General features: G+C 39.1%; 1 protein-coding gene across 3 annotated transcripts; it reads right to left on the bottom strand.

The window, feature by feature from the left end:
- Positions 1–205: 205 nt before the first annotated feature.
- LOC307044476 (tumor necrosis factor receptor superfamily member 6-like) lies at positions 206–21,556 on the bottom strand. Of its 3 annotated transcripts, XM_079689747.1 has the most exons (10): positions 5,386–10,817; positions 4,766–4,854; positions 3,801–3,935; positions 3,574–3,688; positions 3,338–3,405; positions 3,150–3,248; positions 2,674–2,708; positions 2,512–2,536; positions 2,329–2,347; positions 1,578–1,739 (listed from the first exon to the last, which is right to left on the bottom strand). In XM_079689747.1, exons 1-10 carry the CDS (start codon positions 5,454–5,456, stop codon positions 1,727–1,729), a joined length of 669 nt encoding a protein of 222 aa, XP_079545873.1. In that variant the 5' UTR covers positions 5,457–10,817; the 3' UTR covers positions 1,578–1,726. The 3 variants fall into 3 exon arrangements, with proteins under 3 accessions (XP_079545872.1, XP_079545871.1, XP_079545873.1); XM_079689746.1 differs by lacking the exons at positions 2,512–2,536; positions 5,386–10,817 and adding an exon at positions 18,916–21,556 and having other exon boundaries at positions 206–1,739; XM_079689745.1 differs by lacking the exon at positions 2,512–2,536 and having other exon boundaries at positions 206–1,739; positions 5,386–10,810.
- Between the last annotated feature and the right edge of the window lie 285 nt (positions 21,557–21,841).

Genomic DNA, 21,841 nt, shown 5'->3' with positions numbered 1-21,841 from the left:
AATAATAATAATAATAAAACAATTGCGGGAAGCAGTGTTTTTATATTGAGAGAGTGCAATAGTGGATATAAGATGTACTGTGGTATTGCAGTTTTAAATTAGTTGGAGACAGTTTCTACGAAAAATCTATTATAATATCTCAAATAGCCATGTCATAATTTCACAACATATTACAAACCAAAATTGATGTAACACTTTGATAATAAAACTTGTATTGAGTTTTATTGCACAATATACACAAGTTGCTTGACCAGCATCATTACATCAACACTGTCAGAGAGGCACAATTCTGAGTAGGCAAAGTAATCTTTTTTGAACAATTTCATACCAACAACTGCTAATATTAGTGGTGCAAGACCTCTTAACTCATTATTGAATAAACTACTTATCTTATATTATGAATGTTCCCCTGTAATAACATGTTGCTCACAGGATTCCTCGAAACTTTAATGGCAAGGCAAAGCAAACCCAAAGTGCTTTACAAAATAAAATAAAAGACATTTAAGAACAAATACAGTGGAAGCACATTATACAAAGGCATTTAAAAACAAGCATTTAAAAAGCAAAGATAATAAAATCAACACAACAGGTATAAAATACATGGATAAAAAGCCATACTGCAGTTTGAATCCTCATCCAAATGCAGCCTCAAAAAGATACATTTTCCATCTCGATTTAAAAGTATCAACAGTTGCAGCTGACCTGCAGGATTCAGGCCGTTTGTTCCAGATTTTTGCAGGAGATCGTTAATATAATTTGGTCCTAAAACATTTAGTGCTTTAAAACCAGCAATGCTGTTGGAATAATATCGAGGCTGCAGGCGGAGGATTTCAGATGTTGAATAATGTCCGCCAGGTCTTTATAATTTATCAGACGGAATTGTGTCATGATGTCTGAATTGACTTTAGGTGGACACAGGGACAAAACATTTGCTGTACCTGGTACAGAGGCACTGACTGCTTGTCTGATTTTCATAATTTTGTTAGTGAAGAAGGAGGCAAATTCATTGCAGGCCCTGGTGGATAGAAATTCAGAGGCTACTGACACTGGGGGGTTTGTTAGTCTGTTGACGGTTGCAAACAGGGCGTGTGAGTTGTTTTTATTTTTAGTAATGATTTCACTCAGACAAGAAAGACTGTCGTGCCTTTTTTATTTCCTGATTATAGATGCATAGTCTCTCTTTATATCTTTCCAAGTGAACTTGGAGATTTGTTTTTCTCCACCTGCGTTTAGCTTTTCTACACTCTGTTTTTGCCGTTCTCACGGACATGGCTTTTCTCCATGGAGATATTTTCCTGCCAAATACTTCCTTTATTTAAATTCACCTTTTACAAAGTTCAACTAGAGACAGAAAGACTCGGGTTAGGAGGACACATACACTCTTACATCATGTAAACATCTACACTGATACAAAAAAAAATCCAACGCTTTAAATATTTAAAATGCTTACAAAAAACACATTCAAGCAGAAGAATTTAATTTAGCAACCACCCTCTCTGCTATTCGTCTTTTGCCACTATTTTTCAGGGTTTGGATCAAGGTAGTTCGGGCCTGACGGCCCTTAACCTCCACAAACTTGTTTAGAAGTTCGAGTGTCTGCTCCTGAGCGTTACCAACGTTGTTCAGCTTACAATTCTCAATAGTAGTGTCTAGCATACAGCTGCGTGTTGCAACATCCTTCATAACCGTCCATCCAATTATTTCTGCAATGTCAGGCAGGTCGCGCTTAAGAAGTGGTTCTAACGTGAAACAAAGGAAAAGGCACTTATTATAACAAATCACAACACACATCATCACAACTTTATTGAAATTGTATGGGCATTTTGATTTAAAGATTTAAAAGATTTAAAAGTATCAAAGTAAAACGGAAATCAAGCACAATTCATACTGCAATCCTTCCTGATTTCAGACCTCTCCAGTTACTCAGATAAGTCTGGTTTTGTACTAGTACACAGTGGTTAAAAAAAACACCCGTGGCAATCAGAGCTGCAGGATTGTGCAAGAGCCATAAAAAATAATACAACTATAGAAAACGCAACAGGTAAGTTACCAAAGAAATGGCAAAATAGCGTATATGAGATTTACAGGTTTTAGTTATTCGACCTACAGATTATACCAAGTGGGAATAAATTGACGTATCACTTCATTAGCCATGACAACTAATACATTGCGCTGCTTCCTGGATTTTAACACAATATCCGAGTGAATAATGATCAATGTCAGTCCAGTCTGATTAACCATCAAGCAGTTATTTCTTCTAACAAACTCAAAACATAGAGAAATAGCAATTATATCTCTAATATTGTTGTAATATTACGTTTTTCTTACCTTGAAGGGACAGAATCTCCTGAGAAACAGAAGAAGAATGAATGTTAAGAAACAAATTACAACTCTGATAAAATAACAAACCGATACAACTACAACTACAGATTTCAAATATTTCTATGTCACAATAGTACAGGCACAAAACAAGCACACTAACATGGACACCAAAGCTTTCAGAAAACTAACCTGCACCTCCTACAGAAAGGGGCAGCTTTGCCAACATTAGAAAAGAGACAGAAAATTGTTCATCATACGTGCTACACATGTGTGCTGAGGTGAGTTAAAACAGGACAAAGCCAAAACATCTCATGAATGGACAAAAAGAGATCACATTGATGAATAACTTACCAAATCATTTCTTCCTTCCTCTGGGGTATTATTTCCTTTCAATTGTGAGAGAAATAATTTTAAAAAACAAGACACATTGTTAAAAAGATACGAAAGCAGCAATTCAATCTGAAGGTTTCTTGATTTAAATTTGAAGTGCACTGGACTTAAAGACTCAAAACAATTATACAGAATAGAACATATCAAAGCAAATTAAGAAGGATATATTGTATCCAGTTATGATGGACTTGAAACAATGCTAGGATTTGAACTGGTGTGCTTGAAAAGTGAAAAAAGAAAAGAAGAAAAGCCCTTCTGTCAAGCACTTTGACAATGTTTAATATTATGCTGCTGATATACAAATATAAATAAATGTAAGAAATAGAATGTGAACATTAGTATTATTCCTTTGCTTTCCTATTTTTATTGAGAAACACACTGTTTTAGTGCCCTCTGCTGGTCTTTACATATAGTGGTAAAGTAGTAGAAATACTCACGGTTGCGTTTTCTTATACAGAAGAATGCAAGAGGTCCAAGAACAATTATTAAAACAAAGATGACAGTTAGGCCAACTATCAACCCAGTTTTATTCCCCCCTGAAAACACAAGACACAATGAATAAATGAGATGGCAATGTAATAATTGAAGCCCCCCCCTAATGCAATAATGCCTAACTATGGCATACCTTCAGTTTTCTCACTGCAGACTGTGTTATTGGTGGCTGTACAGGCTACTTTGACACCCTCAGTACATCTGGAACCAAAATAAAAGCAAGTATGAGAGACAAAAAAAAACATTAAAGGATTATGCTGTCAGCCTATTGTGAAAAAGGAATCCACCATGTGACAGGTTTTTGCAGACATTTCTTTTAAGAAGCTATTCGTAAATCTTATAGTTTACATTTGAAGGATCAGAACTTACTCTTTACAGGGGAAGCATAATATACAGGCTTCTTTACTGCCGCAAAAGTGATCCTTTTTGCATCGACACGTTGCATCTCTGGCCCGGGTGCAGGACACATCCAACTCTAGATTGGCTAACAGGAGCGTAAAACACATTAGACATTAGAAAGACTTTGACATAACTTTGCATTGCTTTCAAACAGTATATTCCCTGTGAAGTCCGGTGATGTCCCATTATGTCTTTACCATTGAGCTGTGAGCAGGATGTGCATGTCTCACAGGATTCCTGGGAATGAGGGTGACTGTTGTATGTCTTTTCTCTACAGCTTGTGCATTTTCCAACTGGAGTCGTAGCAGTGCAGTGCTTCTCCACGAACGTACCTACAACATTAACACACATGAGCCAGAAGAAAATATATGCGGCCAGCTTATGATTTACACACCCACTATATGCAAACCAAGTCTAAGTTAGTATTGTAGCTTCTTTGATGGCAAAACAGACACTAATACAATGAAATGTCCTTAGTTTAGCTTAAGGTGCTGTGTCCAACAACACAAGAACTATCATTACCCATCATACAATTGTATTTAACACACATTTTAGCAAATAACTGCCTATTTAAAAAAATACAACAGAAATAGAATTATGCCAAGAAATAATGTATAGGGGCCCCAGATAGAAAAAAAGGGCCTAATCTTTGTGGTGACATCTAAACAGTTGTCCTAATACAAGAGATTAGACAACTGCATTGGTTTCTTGTATGTCAAATAATTGATTTCAAAAGACAATGCTGGTTTCTAAAGTAAAGGGCCAAAATATATTTCTTCTCAGGGATGCTTTGTGTCTAGAGGCCAAAACTATCTGATACAGATTACAATAGTCATTTATTTAGATTCAAGGCAAACGACATTAGTTTGCATTGGTCTCATTGAAGATCAAAAATAAAAATAAACAATAAGGTCATACTTCCTGCTCTTTTTCTTGAGGCCCTATAATGTGAAAGTGACCTCAAAAACATTATTGATTTATTTATTCATTCAGGATCTTAAGTAGCTCAGTAAATATTAATCCTACATAGTCCTTCATTATATAATGAGCTATGAATCCAATTTAATCCAAGATAAACCACCTTCTTAAAAAAAGGAAACAGCTAAACCTTAACCTGATTATTATATTTCTATGAAGTGTACATATAGCCCCTGACACTTACCAGCACCACACTGACAACAGGTCACACCCTCGTGCTCATACGTGCCATCAACACACTGCTGGGTTTCCCTTAGAGCATAGGACAAGTCCCTGGAAAAAAAACACATACATCTGAAAATCATTTCTTAATTTTCACATTTTCTCATAGAACTGTTCTTAAAGCACTTTAATAAACAACATAAATAAGCGTTTGGAAAATGATGCAACGTTTCTCCCTGAAACCTCAGACTGTACGTGTTTATATCCAAGAACGTGGTCCACTTCCGTCTTTATATGTAGCCAAATTGTATTTTAACATTGGTGTTATAGGCTGTGTATATATATTGCGAACAGTGGTTCGGTATGGTCAACTGATTTTTGTTTTCCTTTTGACCTGGATATAAGACTGGGAAACCAAAAAACAAAACTGAAACTAAAGTTTTACAAAACAATATGTCTATCACAATTTCAAAACGGTATAACTATTATAACGTTTTAATAAAATCGCTTTCCTTAAAGATAGATTTTACGTATCTTGATCTCAGGTGTTGTGACACACATCGATTTGAACCTCTCCTTTTTATAGCGACTTAACGCCTGTATATCGGTGCATACATAAACGCCCTCTCTGTGGTAACTTACACAGATCGAAGAGAAACCAAACCGAAGATGAAAAACCACGAAGGAAACTTGCTTGAATCAGCTGTCTTCATGTTGTATCTTTATAAAATGTTGTGACCAAATTAAAAAGTAAACGCCTGCTTACATTTACCGCCCTACTACCTACTGTGAAACTATGGAGGCGGGATTCAGTGTTTGCTTTCGGTTGAAGCTTTTTGTGAAGAATATATCGAGGCTTGTATCGTTTTGGGCCAGTGACGTAATCGATGACAAACGAAGCCTCGCTGCCTGTCGATACCACGTGACTGCTTCAGGAAGCGATTCCGATCGGTTGAACCGTTGAACCTTCATACCCTGCCATGAATGTATAATAAGAACCATGGAATGGAATGGAATTAAAAGACCTCAGACCCTCACTTATATAGAGGTCGGAACATGTCATAAGTATAAATAGATACAAGCATAAATAAATGTAGGAATAAAAACATGAATAAATAAATGAATAAATACAGGAATAAATATCGTAGAGTGTTTCAGTGTGCTGTGGCTCAACTAGGAAGCAGTTGACTCACGAACGCAGGGTCCCTGGTTCAACGACTGAACAATACGTCTTTTTTGTTGTTTATAAAGCTACAGCTAAATGAGATAATGTAGTTAATAAATGTATTCTTTGATATGGTTTAGCCTTTCTCAGGCTACAACATGGTTAAGTTTATGAATATTATTAAGGATTACAAATCCCTCTTTGCAATGTTTAGCAGCCTCCTTAGGCTTTTCAATCACAATCAACTGGAATAAAAACAATATTGTTAACATGAAAATATGATTTAATATTCGTTGTTTAGAGTTATTCTAAGGCTTTACTCATTGGGTACTCGGTATGAGATACAGCACACTGTTGAGATGTCTAATCTGCCTGTTTTACACACTTTGACCAACAGGGGGTTTGTGTTCAAATGAAGCCCATGATGAAGCCTCATGAGATAAATCCTTTTGCGAACCAATTGGCTGGAAAGCTTCAAAGCTTCATAAGGCTTCATCTCTCCATCACTAGTTGTAACTAAGTGCAATTTCTAAGATAAGTATACTTTTAATTTATTTAAGTATTTCTATTTTATCCTACTATATATTTCTACTCGGAGGAAAATAAATGTAGGCTACTATTCCAAGGTCTTATAGTTTCTTTGTAGGCTTAGATTATTAAGACAAAATACACAACAACTAATACTATAATATAATTGTGTAGGTTAAGCTACCCAGCAATGTAACTCATGTCCTCGGTGACCTCAATAGTGCGGCTCCTGTTAAAAGGACACACGCTCTTTCCATTTTTCTTTCGAATAATTCACAATGAATGCAAAGTCAGCATTACTTATGGTTTGAAGATTGCCTTACTGTGACTGTTTTAAAAAAAAATGTTAGCTAAACTCAATTTGGGCCACTAGATGGTGATATTGCTCTTGGTTCAGTATGAAGGCTTGAAGGGTTTGCTACTGCTGCTGATGGTTATGACAAATGAAATGTCTGTCTTTTTACCTTATACACTTAATTCATAAAGTCCTTGTGGAGTAATGAAGCTCCTTATATACAAGCCTTTTTCTGTTACAGGGAATCCTTTCTGTCTGTGTGCCACTAAAAAATGTATTTCCAACCCCCGCCCCATACGCTTAAAAAACACCATATTTGTTTGATCTCTGCCAAGTGCGGTTAACAGCAAAATTATCTTTGAAAAAAAGTGAAGAAAAACAGTATTTGGATGGGGAATTAGAACTTAACTTGAAGGAGACCTCCTGTGGGATTTGGTTGTTTTTGCAAGTGTATCAAATGTCAGCCCTTTGTAGTCGCAGTGAGTCCCAGTGTCAGATTTGTACCAGTCTGCATGCCTGCTCATTTGGCCCCAACTCCGAGAGCACACGCACGTGCGCGCACACACATATACACATACACAGGTGTTGTTTTTAAAAAAAAATCCCGAATTCAGTTTTTTAAGTTATAGAATGGCCATATTGAAATGTTGGTCACATGGCCATTCCACCACTTTGGTCCCCAGAGAATGAAGACGATTCACTAACTTGTCTTCTAGTCCTGGTGTGAGGTTAACTTTATACGCAACTAATGCTATCACCTGGTCAGAATTTAATTTATCCTAAATGTATGAATAAATAAGTGCAAAACAAAAAATATTCTCATCCATCTCAGCTTTATGCGTGTGCTAAACAGCAAATGTAAGCATGCTAACAAGTTCAACTCGGATAGTGAAGCTGAAAAACATTATAGGCTAAACACTAACATTGTCATTGTTTACATGCTAGCATGATATAGCTCAAACTAGCACTGAGCCTAAGTACTTACACACAGCACCTACTAACAGAGCATTCAGCAAGTAGATCGTTTTTATATTGGCATTTATTTCCCTATATAATCAGAGTTTAAAGGTTACATGTTTTAGAAAGAAAAAACGTGAAACATTTAATTTATTTCTGCAGCCTTTTCACTATAATGTATTTGTATTTTGAAAGAAGAAACTGTTTGCAAAATGAGCTATAAAAATTGAATAAAAATTCCCTTGAAGGATTTTAACATAAAATGGAGATCATACAGTTCAAATCTAGGGAGTCAATCCAATGGCCTAAATCAGGATAAATAAGTGGATGAGTTGGACATGATCGACTTGGTACAAACACATTCATTTTGGTGCCTCATTCTTTTGTAAGTGGGCTAATGCTTAATGTGAAAAAAGCATATAACACTGCTTCAATAGGCCGCAATAAGAGTACGACTCTCTCTTCCACTCTGCTGTACTGCAACGAAACCAAATAACGTCAAAACCACCAGCGGAGAAGTGCAGCTCGCAGATTTCAGCTATTTGGAAAGACATTATCATCCTCGGCCAATGTGTTCCGCCTCCTATCGCCCCCAGGTCAAATGCAGAATAAGGCAGAGTAATAGCTCCACTGAGATGGAGGGGGAAACAAAAATAAAATAAGACAATGTTTTTGTTGTTTGGAAGAAGCTGCTGGAAGGGATTGTGCTGCAAAGCCTCCCCCAGGGACACAGAAGAGGAGGGAGGAGACGCGTCAGGGAGGCGGAAGCTAACAGCTCTTCTGTTGGAGCAAAAGAAGCACCAGACAGAAAGAGAGGAGACTTCACTGGTTGTGATGCTCGTGCATTCTGTAGTTCATGAACGCTGTTATGCATTTTGTGTTCTAGAAATTGGGTCACAACAGTGTAAACTCTAAATACCAAGCAAGTATTTGGTAATGTTGCGACATGCATGACAGTGCCATGTTGATATATCCCCACTATAGTACACTATATTTCCTTAGGTTGAGCTTCTTCTTCATCAAGCTCAATATTTTAGGCCTACAGCTAATCTTGACATAATCCATGACCATGATTAATGTGTTTTCACATGAAACCGTGAATTTGAAATCAATATTTACTCTTTCATTGTTAAGGAGCTATGCTGCTGCGACTTTGGCCCTCTTTGACTCGGTATTAACATGTGACTTTTGGGATATGATCTCAAATGGAGGTGCACCTTAGACACATTGAGATCTGAATCCCTCAGAGGTGGTCTGGGTTACATAAGGCCACATTCTTTTGGCAGTGTGTATGCGAGTGTGTCCTTGGCCACATTTAAGGAGCGTCTACTCAAAAGGAGTGTCTGTTCCTCAAAAAGAGAGGTGATTTACAACAGCTTGAAAGATGATGAAAGGAGTTTCCTATTTCATTCTGCAGCGCTTTTTCGAAGACTTTGAAAATGAAAAAAGCTTTCCCTCTGTTCTCTTGTTTCCCCCCACAAGCGCAGCTAAGAAGTGGAGAGGTGAAGAGAAAATAAAGCTGCCTATCATCATTGTCACTTGGTGTACACAGTTTACACACCATTCATAATTTTGTTTATTTTAAACTAAAATCCTGAGCTTTATCTATATGCAGTCTATGCTTCTGACTGTGTTTATTTGCATATAGAGCAGGACAGTGAGATTGAATCAAAAGGTGTGTTATATAAAGCTTTCCACTTGAGATCGAATCACAGAAGTCACTTGTTAAAGCTAAGTGCGAAAACACTTTTATATAAAGTGTATGTAACAGGTTTCCCTTTTTTGCCTCTAATGGAATATCTAAAACATTCAGCTAAAAAGAACCAGGCTGAAGAGGCTTGAAGTATTCAGTGTTCAGAATCTGAAATTTTGTCTTTGGATTATTCAGGCAGGGATATCTTTATTTGGGATATCATGAATGCATGAAAGAGCAAAAAACGTATGTGAACAAACTGCAACTCGTAACCTGTGTACAGTAAAGAGAGAACCGGGGGACAAACCTGGTTCTTCACACACAGAACAGGAAGAGAGTCATGCTGCTCTTCAACTACAGGAAATAACCTCTGTGCTGATGACGCAAGTCTCAGGGGAGAACTCAGCAACTTCTGCAGATCTGAAGCATACTGTACACTCCCTAACTGCACAAGCGGCAGGCCTGTGTAAAGCAGTGTAACATGTTGCAGCACGGACACAAACACTGACAGCCATGCATTTCTTTGAGTGCTGTTTTGTGCCATGCATTAAAAGTTAGGATTGTGTTCATCACTTAATCGTAAATCTCTCCGTCTTTCTCTCCCATAGCAGCAGCTTATACACATGCACATAAACTAGATGAAAAGACGTAAATCTGTGAAGCTGCCACTAGACGATATGTCTGTGCAGAGAGATTCCCCCCCCCCCCCCGCAACACGTCCAGCGGTCTGCCTAATTAGAGCTGAGCGCATCTGTGGGCAAGGGAGGCTGCGTCTGCACATGGAGGGGGGATTTGGCCGAGAGCATTACTTCACTGGGCTGTCTGCTGGGGAAGACAATGGAGAGGAGTGCAGATTGGATGTCTGTGTTCAGCGCTTTTCGCAGCACAGAGGAAAAGACAAGCATAATGCCGGTTGAATGTCCCACAGAGATGGATTTATTGGGACTGACTGTGGTATTGAAAATCCGGTTAGGGACTTAACCAGAACAGAGCGGCCATAGTGAGAATCTGGGCTCAGCCTGTAGGTCAGGCCAAACTAAGTCCAGCCCTGCCTGTTCTGTCCTTTACCTGTCCTCTGTGTCCTCTGAGTGAGTCCAGGCTTTTGTCTAAACCATCATATTAAATGGTCTGAACCCTCAAATAAACAATCTCTAATTTCTGTGTCCATGCTCATGCAGAATATGTGAATGTTGTATATGTCTGTTGTCCTCATGGTTCTATGGTTTGAATATTTCAAGTGGAGTTGTATGAGGTACTTATCTATAGTCACTTTATTATCTACAGAAAATAGTGGTTGGCACACTCTAGCTCCGAAAAACTGAGAATTAATGCAGACATTATATCCATCATGCTCTCCTTAAAGCTTCTTTGAAAAAAGTTGTAGTTTACCCTCGCAGAACATGCCTCGATCGGTCAGTTTGTTTGTAGTTATTGTGAGAGTTAGTTCAGAATCACCAAAGTCACACTATAACAAAAGCCAACTTACCGATGAGGCCACGGCAAAAACATTAACTTCTGTGTCCTGCAAGATAAAATATCTGATTTTGTGGCTTTGAAGAAACCGCGTGAGTCTGAAGGGTTGTCTGACGGCAAGGTACAATTATAAAACTATGGTAAAAATAGGGTACACTTAAACTAACATTGCTTTCTTTAGGTGGGTAAATAACATTTTGCTGCCACCACCATTCCACAGCTGTAGCCCACTATAATATTGTCCTGTGCTGGTAGGGTACATGTTTCTTTATCACATCCGAGCCATCCATTTAACCTAAGCTCAGCTGGTAACTTTGAATCTTCATCAGAAATGTCCAACTTGTTCTGCAACTACTCGGCTCACTTTTGCTGGGTTGAGCCTATGTGGTAAGTGTGTGGAGAAAGAAATTGATTAGAAAAAACTTTTTGATTGAAAAATATATATCCACATAATGATTCTAACACACAATTGAGAGTGTGTTCAAATGAACCTGCTTTCTGCACAAATGAATTCCAGAGCTCAAAAATAGTATATAATATAAATAGTTTAGTAATGGTTTAAACGTTGGAATAATTATTGAATAAAACATAGACTAAATGATATGCTGTAAGCGCTTTTGCTCCATCAATTGATAGTAGGCCAACAAATGCAATTGCAATAAAACCTCCTAAAAATGAATTAGGTGCAAAGGTATGCAGAAAAACATGATATCTTTGTATAGTGAAACATTTGGAACATGACAGGTGGGGCTGTTTAAAGAGGTACTTGAGTTAATCTGTACAGTTGGTACAGAAAAGTTGGGCAACATTGATCTACATAATCTGACTTTTACTGAGGACATGACTAAAATCAAAAGACGGTGACAGACAATCACATACATGCCTCAGACTTTTTTTCAAGGGCAATAGTTTATGAGAAACGAGTTTGAATTCTTGAAAAATGTCTGACATTTTAGTTTATTTTCCACCAAAACCGAAACGTGTTTTGAGATCTGATCGTTTTTCAGCATATCCAATTTATACATCTCTTGTAGCATAAGTGAATCGACTTTTCAAAGAACAGAGCAGCATTTTACATGAATCTTTTCTCTCTCACCCACACAGAAAATACACATAAATGTGTAATCAAACACACATGCATACACATTGCGCTCACACACATGAACACACATAGCTATCACCTCCCACCCACCAGCCTGGAAAATATTAACCTTTTCATCTCATGTCACCTTTTCGTCTAACTTCATGCATCACGCTCACATGCCTACAGACACATGCCACACTGCACACATGTCCATTATGAACTGGTGTAAGCACACACAGATTCACACACACACACACACACACACACACACACACACACACACACACACACACACACACACACACACACACACACACACACACACACACACACACACACACACACACACACACACACACACCAATCTGATACACAAGCGGCTGCGGATATCTCAGAGGAACTTGAAAGAATTCAGGGAGTGGAGAGTCATTTGGTTAAAGAGGACCAAACTGCAGGAAACGAGAATCATTGACCCTCCCTTGTGACCAAATTCACAATCTGGGCCTGAAATCAGTTGGAGGAAGAAAGAAAGTTAGCTGAAGAAGGAAATGTTTGAGCACCTATAAATAGAAGGCCCTCGTTTGAAATGATTCTGAAAGGCACAGTCATTTATTATTCAACTCATATTCCTCCTTATTTATCAAATAGAATGAGTTCAAGAAACGTATAAACGCTACAAAACAGTTTCAGTCTAGATTTATTTTCTGACAATATCAGATTTAAAACCAGTGATAGGCTGTGTGAATTTATGAAAGACATATCAAGTATTTTAGGCAAACAAAGCATGTCTATGTGTTTACTGTAAGTATGGCATGCATTTTTGAAACAATACACAATTAGAAAAAGGGGCTGTGACACAATCAACCATTAAAGGGACACAAAGCTGTAGCTTTAAACTAATAGACCAAACATTAATGTATCCCTTTAAATCATGAATCAGTTCAGGTCGTGAAATTCATAGCAACTAATCTAATTGTCTTCAATAAGCACCTATATGCCATCTGCTTTGTGCACTGCATCACTGTCCTCAGACAAAAGGGATTCAAATACTTTATTAACCTCTATTTAGGTTTCTTAGCACAACCAACAAAGACAATCGGTAGCTGCTATGAGTGCATTAAAGAAAACAAACAGTATATTGTGAGCATGAAGAGGAGAGGCTTTTGCATTGAAGAGGTGCACAGGGCCTCATTCATAATTCAGAGGCGTCGCAGCGATATGAGAGGAGGACGCATCTGTCTGCATTACGCCAGCGTTGCCTCTGCGTTGCATCACCCTCCCGGGTGGTTCGTTTTCAAGAGTTTAATACGCTCCCTATCAGTTGCGCTCTGGCTGTGGCTAATTTCAGCCTCAGATAAGAGCCTTTCTCTGTCATCCAGCTCCTTTGCCCCGTCTAGAACAGTCTAGAAGTGCCTTCTCTGTCTGAAATCTTTGAAGGAGTGCTGACTGGCTGAGCTGCTGTTTGTCTATATGTTACTTAGTGTGCAGCATCACAAGTACGGATATTATGAACCCTGAGAGCTAACTGGAAACCCATCCCCCACACACACATGTATAGCTGTCTCCCCACACAAAGAGAGGCGCATGTGCCTTATTACACACACACATACACACACACACAGCTGGCTGCTGGTCTGTCTGACCTACTTTATTTCTGTAGGCTGCTCTAATGGAGGGAGCGAGCATGGTGTATTATCTGCCTGCATCTGATTTGCATTTCTGCCCTGTCACTGGCAGATGGCACCAGAGGTCGAGAGCAGAACTTTTTGGAGGCCCTGTCACACACAACACATACTGCACGTTCACAAACACACACACACAAAAACGCATGCAAAGACGCTTCGGACATGTAAATACTTAAATGTTTAGAAAAGTTGACCTATACGTAGTAAATGCACATTATATCAAGTAAAAACAAGCATTTTGTTGGGGCTGTCATCCACAACATATATTCAGATTCTAATACAACTCAATCAAATGTTTTAATTGGTATAATCAACAGCTCTGTAGAACTCAGTTGCTCCACAAAGAATCATGCTAAAGCGATAGTTTGAATCTTGGGTTTAACAGAGATGTGAACACAAGTTTCTTGAAACAAAAGTTATTGAGAATGGAAACATGACCAAAACCATCAATTGGTCGACTTTAAATGGAGCAGCCATACATATAGCAACAAATAGAGATGTGCAGGTGCATGCAATAGTAGTGCATACTGTATGTGCAGAGGGGCGGAGAAAGTGGCGCTCTGAACTGAAGCGTTTGGTTTACACCCTCCACTCTTGCACTGCTTGTGCTTAATAGGAAGGAAGTGATGAAACACACTCACTTATTTGTGGTAACGGTGAGTGTTCAAGCACAGATAGGGGCCTTTCTTTTTCACTCTATCACACACAGTAACATGCGTGCAGTGCACACCCTCTCACTAGAAATCACAGAGGAAGTGAACAGACATGAAACCTCAGCTCTTTGTCAATTTCTATCTGATGGAAGTCATGGGTGAAAGTGCATGATGTTAGATTATGTGAAATGACATGTTTCTGTCTCCTATATTGCATCAGGACATGTAAGACATCTAGAGATGAGAGCTGAAACTGAATGTGTGTTTGATGCTTTTTATTCAGTCTTATCAAATCTGGGTTTGTATGTTGCAGAAATGAACATATGGGGGCTTTAAGAAATGTCCTCTTGTCATGATTTAAGTGAATTGTACTGGAGCTCACGCCGAAACTAAGTTGCATTTTCACTGACAATGTATGTGATCTATGTGTTTGGTTGCACTGAAATGTATTTTAAATATATCTGCATTTTTTGAAAACATAGACTTCCGTAGCAGATTGCATATTTTCATGTCATGTGTTAGATGGCAAAAATGGAAATGTACATCTGGAGAACTGAGGTTTCCAAACACACACACACACACACACTATATGTGTAATGCCCACATTTGGGGACAGGAAACATCAGGGTGTGCTCTCACTCAACACTTAATTTACCTCTCTCTTTCTCCCTCTTTCACTCTCATACACATACACTCGCACACACGTGCCCGCGCGTCACCGTTATTTAAGGGTGTGGGTACATTTTCCATGCGGTTTAAGTGGTTAAGCTTTGCAATTGTAAAGTGTGAAAAAAAAAAATCAAAAAAAAAAATAATAAATTGGAGTGGGAGTGGGACCAATTAGAATGAGGCTTACTGAAGTGTTGGGCAGAAACTGGCAAAGGAAAAACCCAACCTTGTCACGCCGGAGGATACGTTTTCCATGAGCTGTGGTGCTCCAGTGGCTGACTCAGATATACTGACATTGATGAAATAATTGTCTTCTCTGAGCTCAAAATGAAGAGCAAAGGTCAAACGAAATGCTACTTGGGCTTACCAACTCCCACCTTCCTTCTTTTTCTTTCACAATTTTCTTTGACATGGCCATCTCCTCTCTGACTCATCCACCAGGTCTCAAGTGTATTGTGGCGAACCGCCGTCGAAATTCGCTCAATTTTAATATTGTTTTTCTCTCCCATATCCGGATTCCTCCCTTGTCCCATTTGCACACTCTTGCATGTCTCTCCTTAGCAAAGGTTACGTTCTACTTCAATGTAGATAGCTTTACATTATGCATATTGCCTATCAAATATAAATGAGACAGCTTTTTAAAAAGAAAATATTGTAAATTACACAGAGTATTTCAATCTTTTGAGTTGAAATAGTTGGACAGAAATGCCTGACAGGAATACGAATGGGTTCTTTCTGCATTCAATGTGGCCTTTGGTTATTTTTTAACAAGCGATAGAGAAGACTAGTCATTAACTCACAGGCAGCTAATTGTGTGGTTGGTGCTCCATTTTAAAAGAGTAAAAAATTATTCTGGTGTGTTACATCAGGGTGCTCCAGCGCCTTTAATACAGGTTCACACAAGGTCAGCAGCGGAGGAGTTTCTCATTTTTAGAACTTTTCTCTATGATCCTGATGAAAATCTTTTGATAATTCATACTTGCATTTGTGCCCTTTTTGTTTTGACAGCATCACAGCAGCGTCCTCACTCCAGGTGTTCGCTGTGACAGCAGGGATGGTCCTAATGTGTGCTGCCTCTTAATTTTTACCTCAAAACCTGTTAGCCGCGCAACAGTTTGGGCTTTTTGTGTCTTCTTTAATAGCCTGAAATGGATGCAAGTGGAACTGACATAAGCCTGTGTGTTTATCTGTTATTGTCTACCTCTTTGAGCATGTGCTATGGGTGTCCTCTGTGTGTGTTTTGAGATGCTGTGTGTGGGTACATGTGCATGGCATGGATGTGTGTGCTCGCTGTGTGTTTCATTTGATGCCCGCCTGCTATCAGTGTTTGTTTGGGGTTAAAAGCCCCTGTCTCTGAGGGTGTTAGCGGGGGTCATGTAAACCGGATCTGCTGCAGATTCGTTTGAGAGGCAGAAGCATAATCTGTAGCTGGCTTTGTGCTCTCAGATTAAAGTGATGATGTTTTAAACCTTTCTCACGGCTGCAATATGCCTTTGCTTCCCTCCCTGCTACTCAGTATGTGTATGACAGCAGATCCACCAGGCCGGGTTCAGAAAAAGGACACCTTCTTCGCTATTTATGAAATGGGGAGCTTCAGCACATTATCTGAGACGACGCACACATGTTCTATTCATCTATTAATTTGCCATCAGCGTGGTGTAGCTATAGCGTATCTTCTCAGTGTTTGAGGGGAAACAGCTGCTAATCCTAATCCCCCCTTCTCCCCCCCACGGGATTGTGTCAAATCACAGGCCCTTTAAAAAGCTCTGGCTGGCTGGTTGCAGGGCTGGTTGAGTGGCTGGCTGACTGGCAGCCTCTAAATGAGAGGATGGACCCACTCTCGTGACTGACATCCACTAGTCCTCCAGAAAATGTCATTTGTTTGTATAAGAATGTACATTCACACACCAGAAATGTCCATTGCCAATTTGTCTCCAAAATAGATTTATCCCTAAACATTTGCAGACAAGATGGTAAAGACCCTTTGGTTTACACAAGACCAAAACACAAAAATACAAACTTAAATATTCTTATCTCATCGCGTACTATCTCGGTTGCTGTAGCTCTGCCGGTCTAGGGTGTCAACTATTGGTTGGTTTTTTAAACCAATTCTTATCCACATGTTCAAAGGAATAGCTTGAGACTTTTTTGTTAGCTTATTTTAGCATAAAATCTGGAAGAGGGGAACAAAAAAGCAGTGGGAAAAAACTAAATTATAGCCAAATGGACTATGGCTTTTAAAAGAGCTTTTAGTCCTTTAAAAGCCATAGTCCATTTAGTGGAAAGAAAGATTCAGTGTAGTATAACGTTTATTTGCTGATTTTGTTTCCAATACACTTAGACACACTTTCATTTGTACCTTTTAAAAAAAATGTTTAACCTCAGCTAACTATTTTTGCAAATTGAAAGGGTGCAAAAAAGAACAGGCAGATGGAAACACAGCTACCACTGGAAGACTGAAACTGCAGAAAGTTGCACACCGGTCTCTGGATGCATCATTAGCTGAAGGTGACCAATCGAGAGTCACTGTGTTTGTAACAAATACAATTGAACAACAATTCAAGTTTGTCCAGAGTTTGGATCACTTACAACTCTCAAGATCAAAAAAAAAGTTATAAAAACCAAACGCAATTTTTCACCTCTCAAACTTTGAAAGCTTGCACGACCATTTCTAACTTTTATTCTCCAGCACAAACACTAATATCTCTCTTGTCCATCAGCCACTCTCACATCAGTCATTTCAGATAATGACTCTCAGCTGGAAGAGAGCGCAGGGACTCGGAGGCTGAGTAAAGAGTATCAGCCGACACGCTTGCGTCTCCCCCCTTGTTCTTGGTATATAAGTATGAGATGGGGATGAGGAGTGTGCGAGCAACTATCAGTCATCAGCGTGAGGATTAGGGACTGTCATCAGCGGCCATATGCCTCATATTACCCTCATGGTGACACTAGATGAGGAGAGGGAAGCGGGCGAGGAGGAGGAGAAGGAGGAGGCTCGGGGGAAGGATTACACTCGCTCTAAGATTTCAGGGTAAAAGTCAGGTGGAGAACAGAGAGCCTGTCAAAGTCTGATAAATGCACAAAAACTCTGCTGTATGAACGTACATTTTCAAATACACACAGATTTAAAACAATATGAGACATATAAGCCCTGCAGCACGAGCACTTTTCAAAACTGGGTTACTTGAACACAAAGCAGGTTCCTGTTGTAGAAAATGTGTGTGTGCACGTATGCTAATCTGCCTGTATGAAGAGCGCCATCGTAAAGCTCATTTGTCCATGTTTTGGGCCTGAGGCTATGCATTTCAGTACAATGGACACATATGCGCTCTTCATTGATCACATAGAAACAATAAGCACTTGCACCAGCATGTGTGTGTGTGTGTGTGGGTGTGTGTGTGTGTGTGTGTGTGTGTGTGTGTGTGTGTGTGTGTGTGTGTGTGTGTGTGTGTGTGTGTGTGTGTGTGTGTGTGTGTGTGTGTGTGTGTGTTGCAGCAACAGCAATACAGTAACAGTTTCCATGTGAGCCTCTTATTCATGAAGACACACATAAACACAGACAGACTGACAAGTATGCTGGCATATGCATGTCAACAAACACAAACACACACACACACACACACACACACACACACACACACACACACACACACACACACACACACACACACACACACACACACACACACACACACACACACACACACACACACACACACACAAAAACACACACACACACACACACACACACACACACACACACACACACACACACACACACACACACAGGAAAACAGAGCTGGTGTGACTCATTAGTTGACTCAGGTCTTGACAGTAAAAATAACATCTGAAAACATTTACCGTATATTCATTAACATTTGGTCCAACTCATGACGAGAAGCACTTTAATGGATTTCTATCTCATGCACCTTGCCAGCTAGTAAGTCTGTGCTTCTTCATGTATACGTACCATGCAGCTACGTATGTGTTTCCAAACATGTCCTTCTCCTTCCCAATTCCACTTCCTCATTCATTCACCATAGTTCCTTTGTGCTGTCGCCACGGCTATTTTGGTGCATTGCACACAAAAAGAGGATTGGCTGAAAGTTGAAACAAGTTTACAGCAGTGAAAATAATAACGCTTTTAAGAGCTCCAAAGTTATACAAGGACACCTAAGTAATAATATCCAACACCTAATGTATTCTTATTAAGGTTGGACTCGGATTTATGCTGTTTAGGTGGTTCTTTCATAAGCAGACTTTGATTTATTTTATGTCAAACCACAATGATTCTTTTGTTGCTTTAACTATAAAGTATTCATGAAGTTTGATGTAAAAGAGATTCTTACATTAAAAGCAATAACTTAAACTAAAATATACCTTTGACAATATGCTGATGAAAGCAGTATATGTGTTCATATTCATCCTGATTTACTTTAAACAAGTGCTGGATGGGATTCAAGCTTTAAAGAAGTGATTTTTCTTTTTTTGTATGTGCAAGATTTAAGTTTCTACATCTCCGGACGTTGATGGTAATCAGAGTGAATGCATTAGGAACCAGAGCTAGTTATGCTGTCTTTATCTCATTCAAAGTTATGAATATAAACATGTTTGTGTCTCATCTCATTACTTAATTAGCAACATTACACTGGCATGCTCAAAGACTGAGTGTGTTTGCTAGTTTTTACTCAGACCACCATGAAGATGGAGGCGAGGCAGAGAGGCACTTAGCATGTAAAACGACCATATGTGTGAGCATGAGTGTGGGTACAGAGAAATGGTATGCCTGTGGTCCTGGCTGTGCACATGTGAGTCTCTGGGAGGCAGAGTATGACTTTGTTCATGCTGTAGTATATTTGTGTGTGCGATGGTCTACACGTGTGGGTGTGTGCACTTTTTCCGCTGGCTGTCACTCGCACTGCTGCTGCTGCTGACTCTTTGGTAACTTACACTGCCTGTGTGAGAGTGTGTATTTCTGTGTGTGTGTTTAAGCTTTTGTTTAATTTCTACTTCCTGTTTTATTCTTGGCCTAATCCAAACGCAACACAGCTGTGCAGTCAGCCAGAGAAAGAGGGCTTGGGGGATGGGTTGCCAGGTCCTGGTGAGTGCAGCCATGCTCTACAACTGCTACCAACAGATGGAATGGAAATGGGGTTACCAGCTTGGGCTTATCTTCTCTTTGTAGGCCAGACTGACCCCCCCATCCCCTCATTTGGCCATAATACTATGCTTAAATCTCTATATTTTGGTGTTGGCTTTTTTTTGTCTTTTCACAGTAGGATACATTGCCTAATGATGGCCATCACCGCCAGAAAAAGGCAACGAAAGAGGAGTAGTGATAGATGATACATGCTAAATCAATATTTTAAGATAGTAAATCGCAATTATGAACTTTTGAAGTAAGAGACAAACAATCACCAACCAGAAATGGATCAAGCAAAGTTAATCTGTGCTTTTTGCAAAATATTTGGTTCTGTAAGACTGGTAACGTCATCGCAGGACGACCCTACTTGTATCTCTACAAAATTATGTTTCCAAACAACTTAACAGCCTTTTCAATAAGATAGGAACACATATGTAACACAAATACATGGTTTGGTTAAGGAGAAAATCATTGTTTGATAATTGTTAACACATGGCTAGTTGGTTGGAAACCTGCTGTTAGCAATGGAAAGCTAACTGCTAACTCTCCACTCTGGCGAGCTCCAGTCAGTCATAACAGCTCCTAGAGATGCTAACCTGCCTCTGGCATTTCATAAAAAGCTGAACAATTATATTTCCTGCTTTTCTGACTATATCATATTAAACTAAACATATTTAGTTTTAGACAAACAGGACATTTAAAAACATCACTTTGGACTTTGAGCAACTGGGATGGACATGTTAGCCCTAACTTTCAATCCACCTGAGAATTGGCAGAATCATCAAAAATGGATGTAATCATTAGTTGCAGCCCTACTTTTGTTTGTTGTTTACTGTTGTGTTCAATGACACAGTTATTTAAAATGGAAAATAAAGTGTGGCTGTTAACGGGCAAAACGTTTACACACTGTGGCCTTTTTTCACCACTGACTTCCGTCTCGATAGCTATCAGTAGACCAAACTACTTATCAAACATCAGCACAGCAACCAAACAACCATAACTCTCTTGATGACAGAAGGTCAACACAAGTTAATAGTGCAACAAAGCTAACATGCTACATATAGCTGCCACGACTTGGACTCTCTTGCTCTCCATCAACGGTCAATTGGTTAATGGCCGTATTTTCCGAGTTTGGTCAAACTAAGAAAGTTGAGCTCCACAACGATTTTTTGCAGATTTGCTTCTGATTGAAATGAATATGCCATTACATGTTACCACTTTAAGAGCAAGACTAACCACACCTAGCATCTCATATCTTTGACCTTTGATCTCAAAAGGGTTGGCATATAATCTCTAGATCTTTATTACAATTTCAACAAATGTAGAATAAAAACATATCTTAAGTGTCTTTTCTCTTTTGGGAATGGGTTTCTATCATCTACTAACATCACATTTCTTCCAAGAAGTGGATGTATAATATCTGACCCACTTTTTAGAGGTAAACTAAAATGAAAATATACCAAAGTAAATATTTCTCCATCCAAATCTCATTTCTACAGTTTAGTCTCATCTAGAGAGGTGGTTGATGCAGAAAAATCACACAAACTTGGTGCTCGAGACATACAAATGAAGCAGTATATTGATTAGATTAATATTTCAGATGCTGCTGTGTCTGTGTGTGATGAGGAGGGCAATCAAAAGCTAAAGATGTGGACTCTAGAGCTCCACTGAAGTCAGCACACTTCAGTCTTGCCTGCTTGTGGAGAGCCGAGGCAACTCTCTCTGGTCTCTCTCCACACAGCACATTCATTAT

This window comes from Notothenia rossii, assembly GCF_949606895.1.
Source record: "Notothenia rossii genome assembly, chromosome: 6".
Lineage (NCBI taxonomy): Eukaryota > Metazoa > Chordata > Actinopteri > Perciformes > Nototheniidae > Notothenia > Notothenia rossii.
This window is presented reverse-complemented; position numbering and strand designations above follow the sequence as displayed.

Coding starts and splice junctions, on each gene's coding strand:
- LOC307044476 (XM_079689745.1), bottom strand. CDS start 5,456: ATGAAGACAGCTGATTCAAGCAAGTTTCCTTCGTGGTTTTTCATCTTC. Junction 4,855..5,385: donor TTGGTTTCTCTTCGATCTGT/GTAAGTTACCAC, acceptor TTTTTTTTCCAG/GGACTTGTCCTATGCTCTAA. Junction 2,709..3,149: donor CTGTATAAGAAAACGCAACC/GTGAGTATTTCT, acceptor CACAATTGAAAG/GAAATAATACCCCAGAGGAA.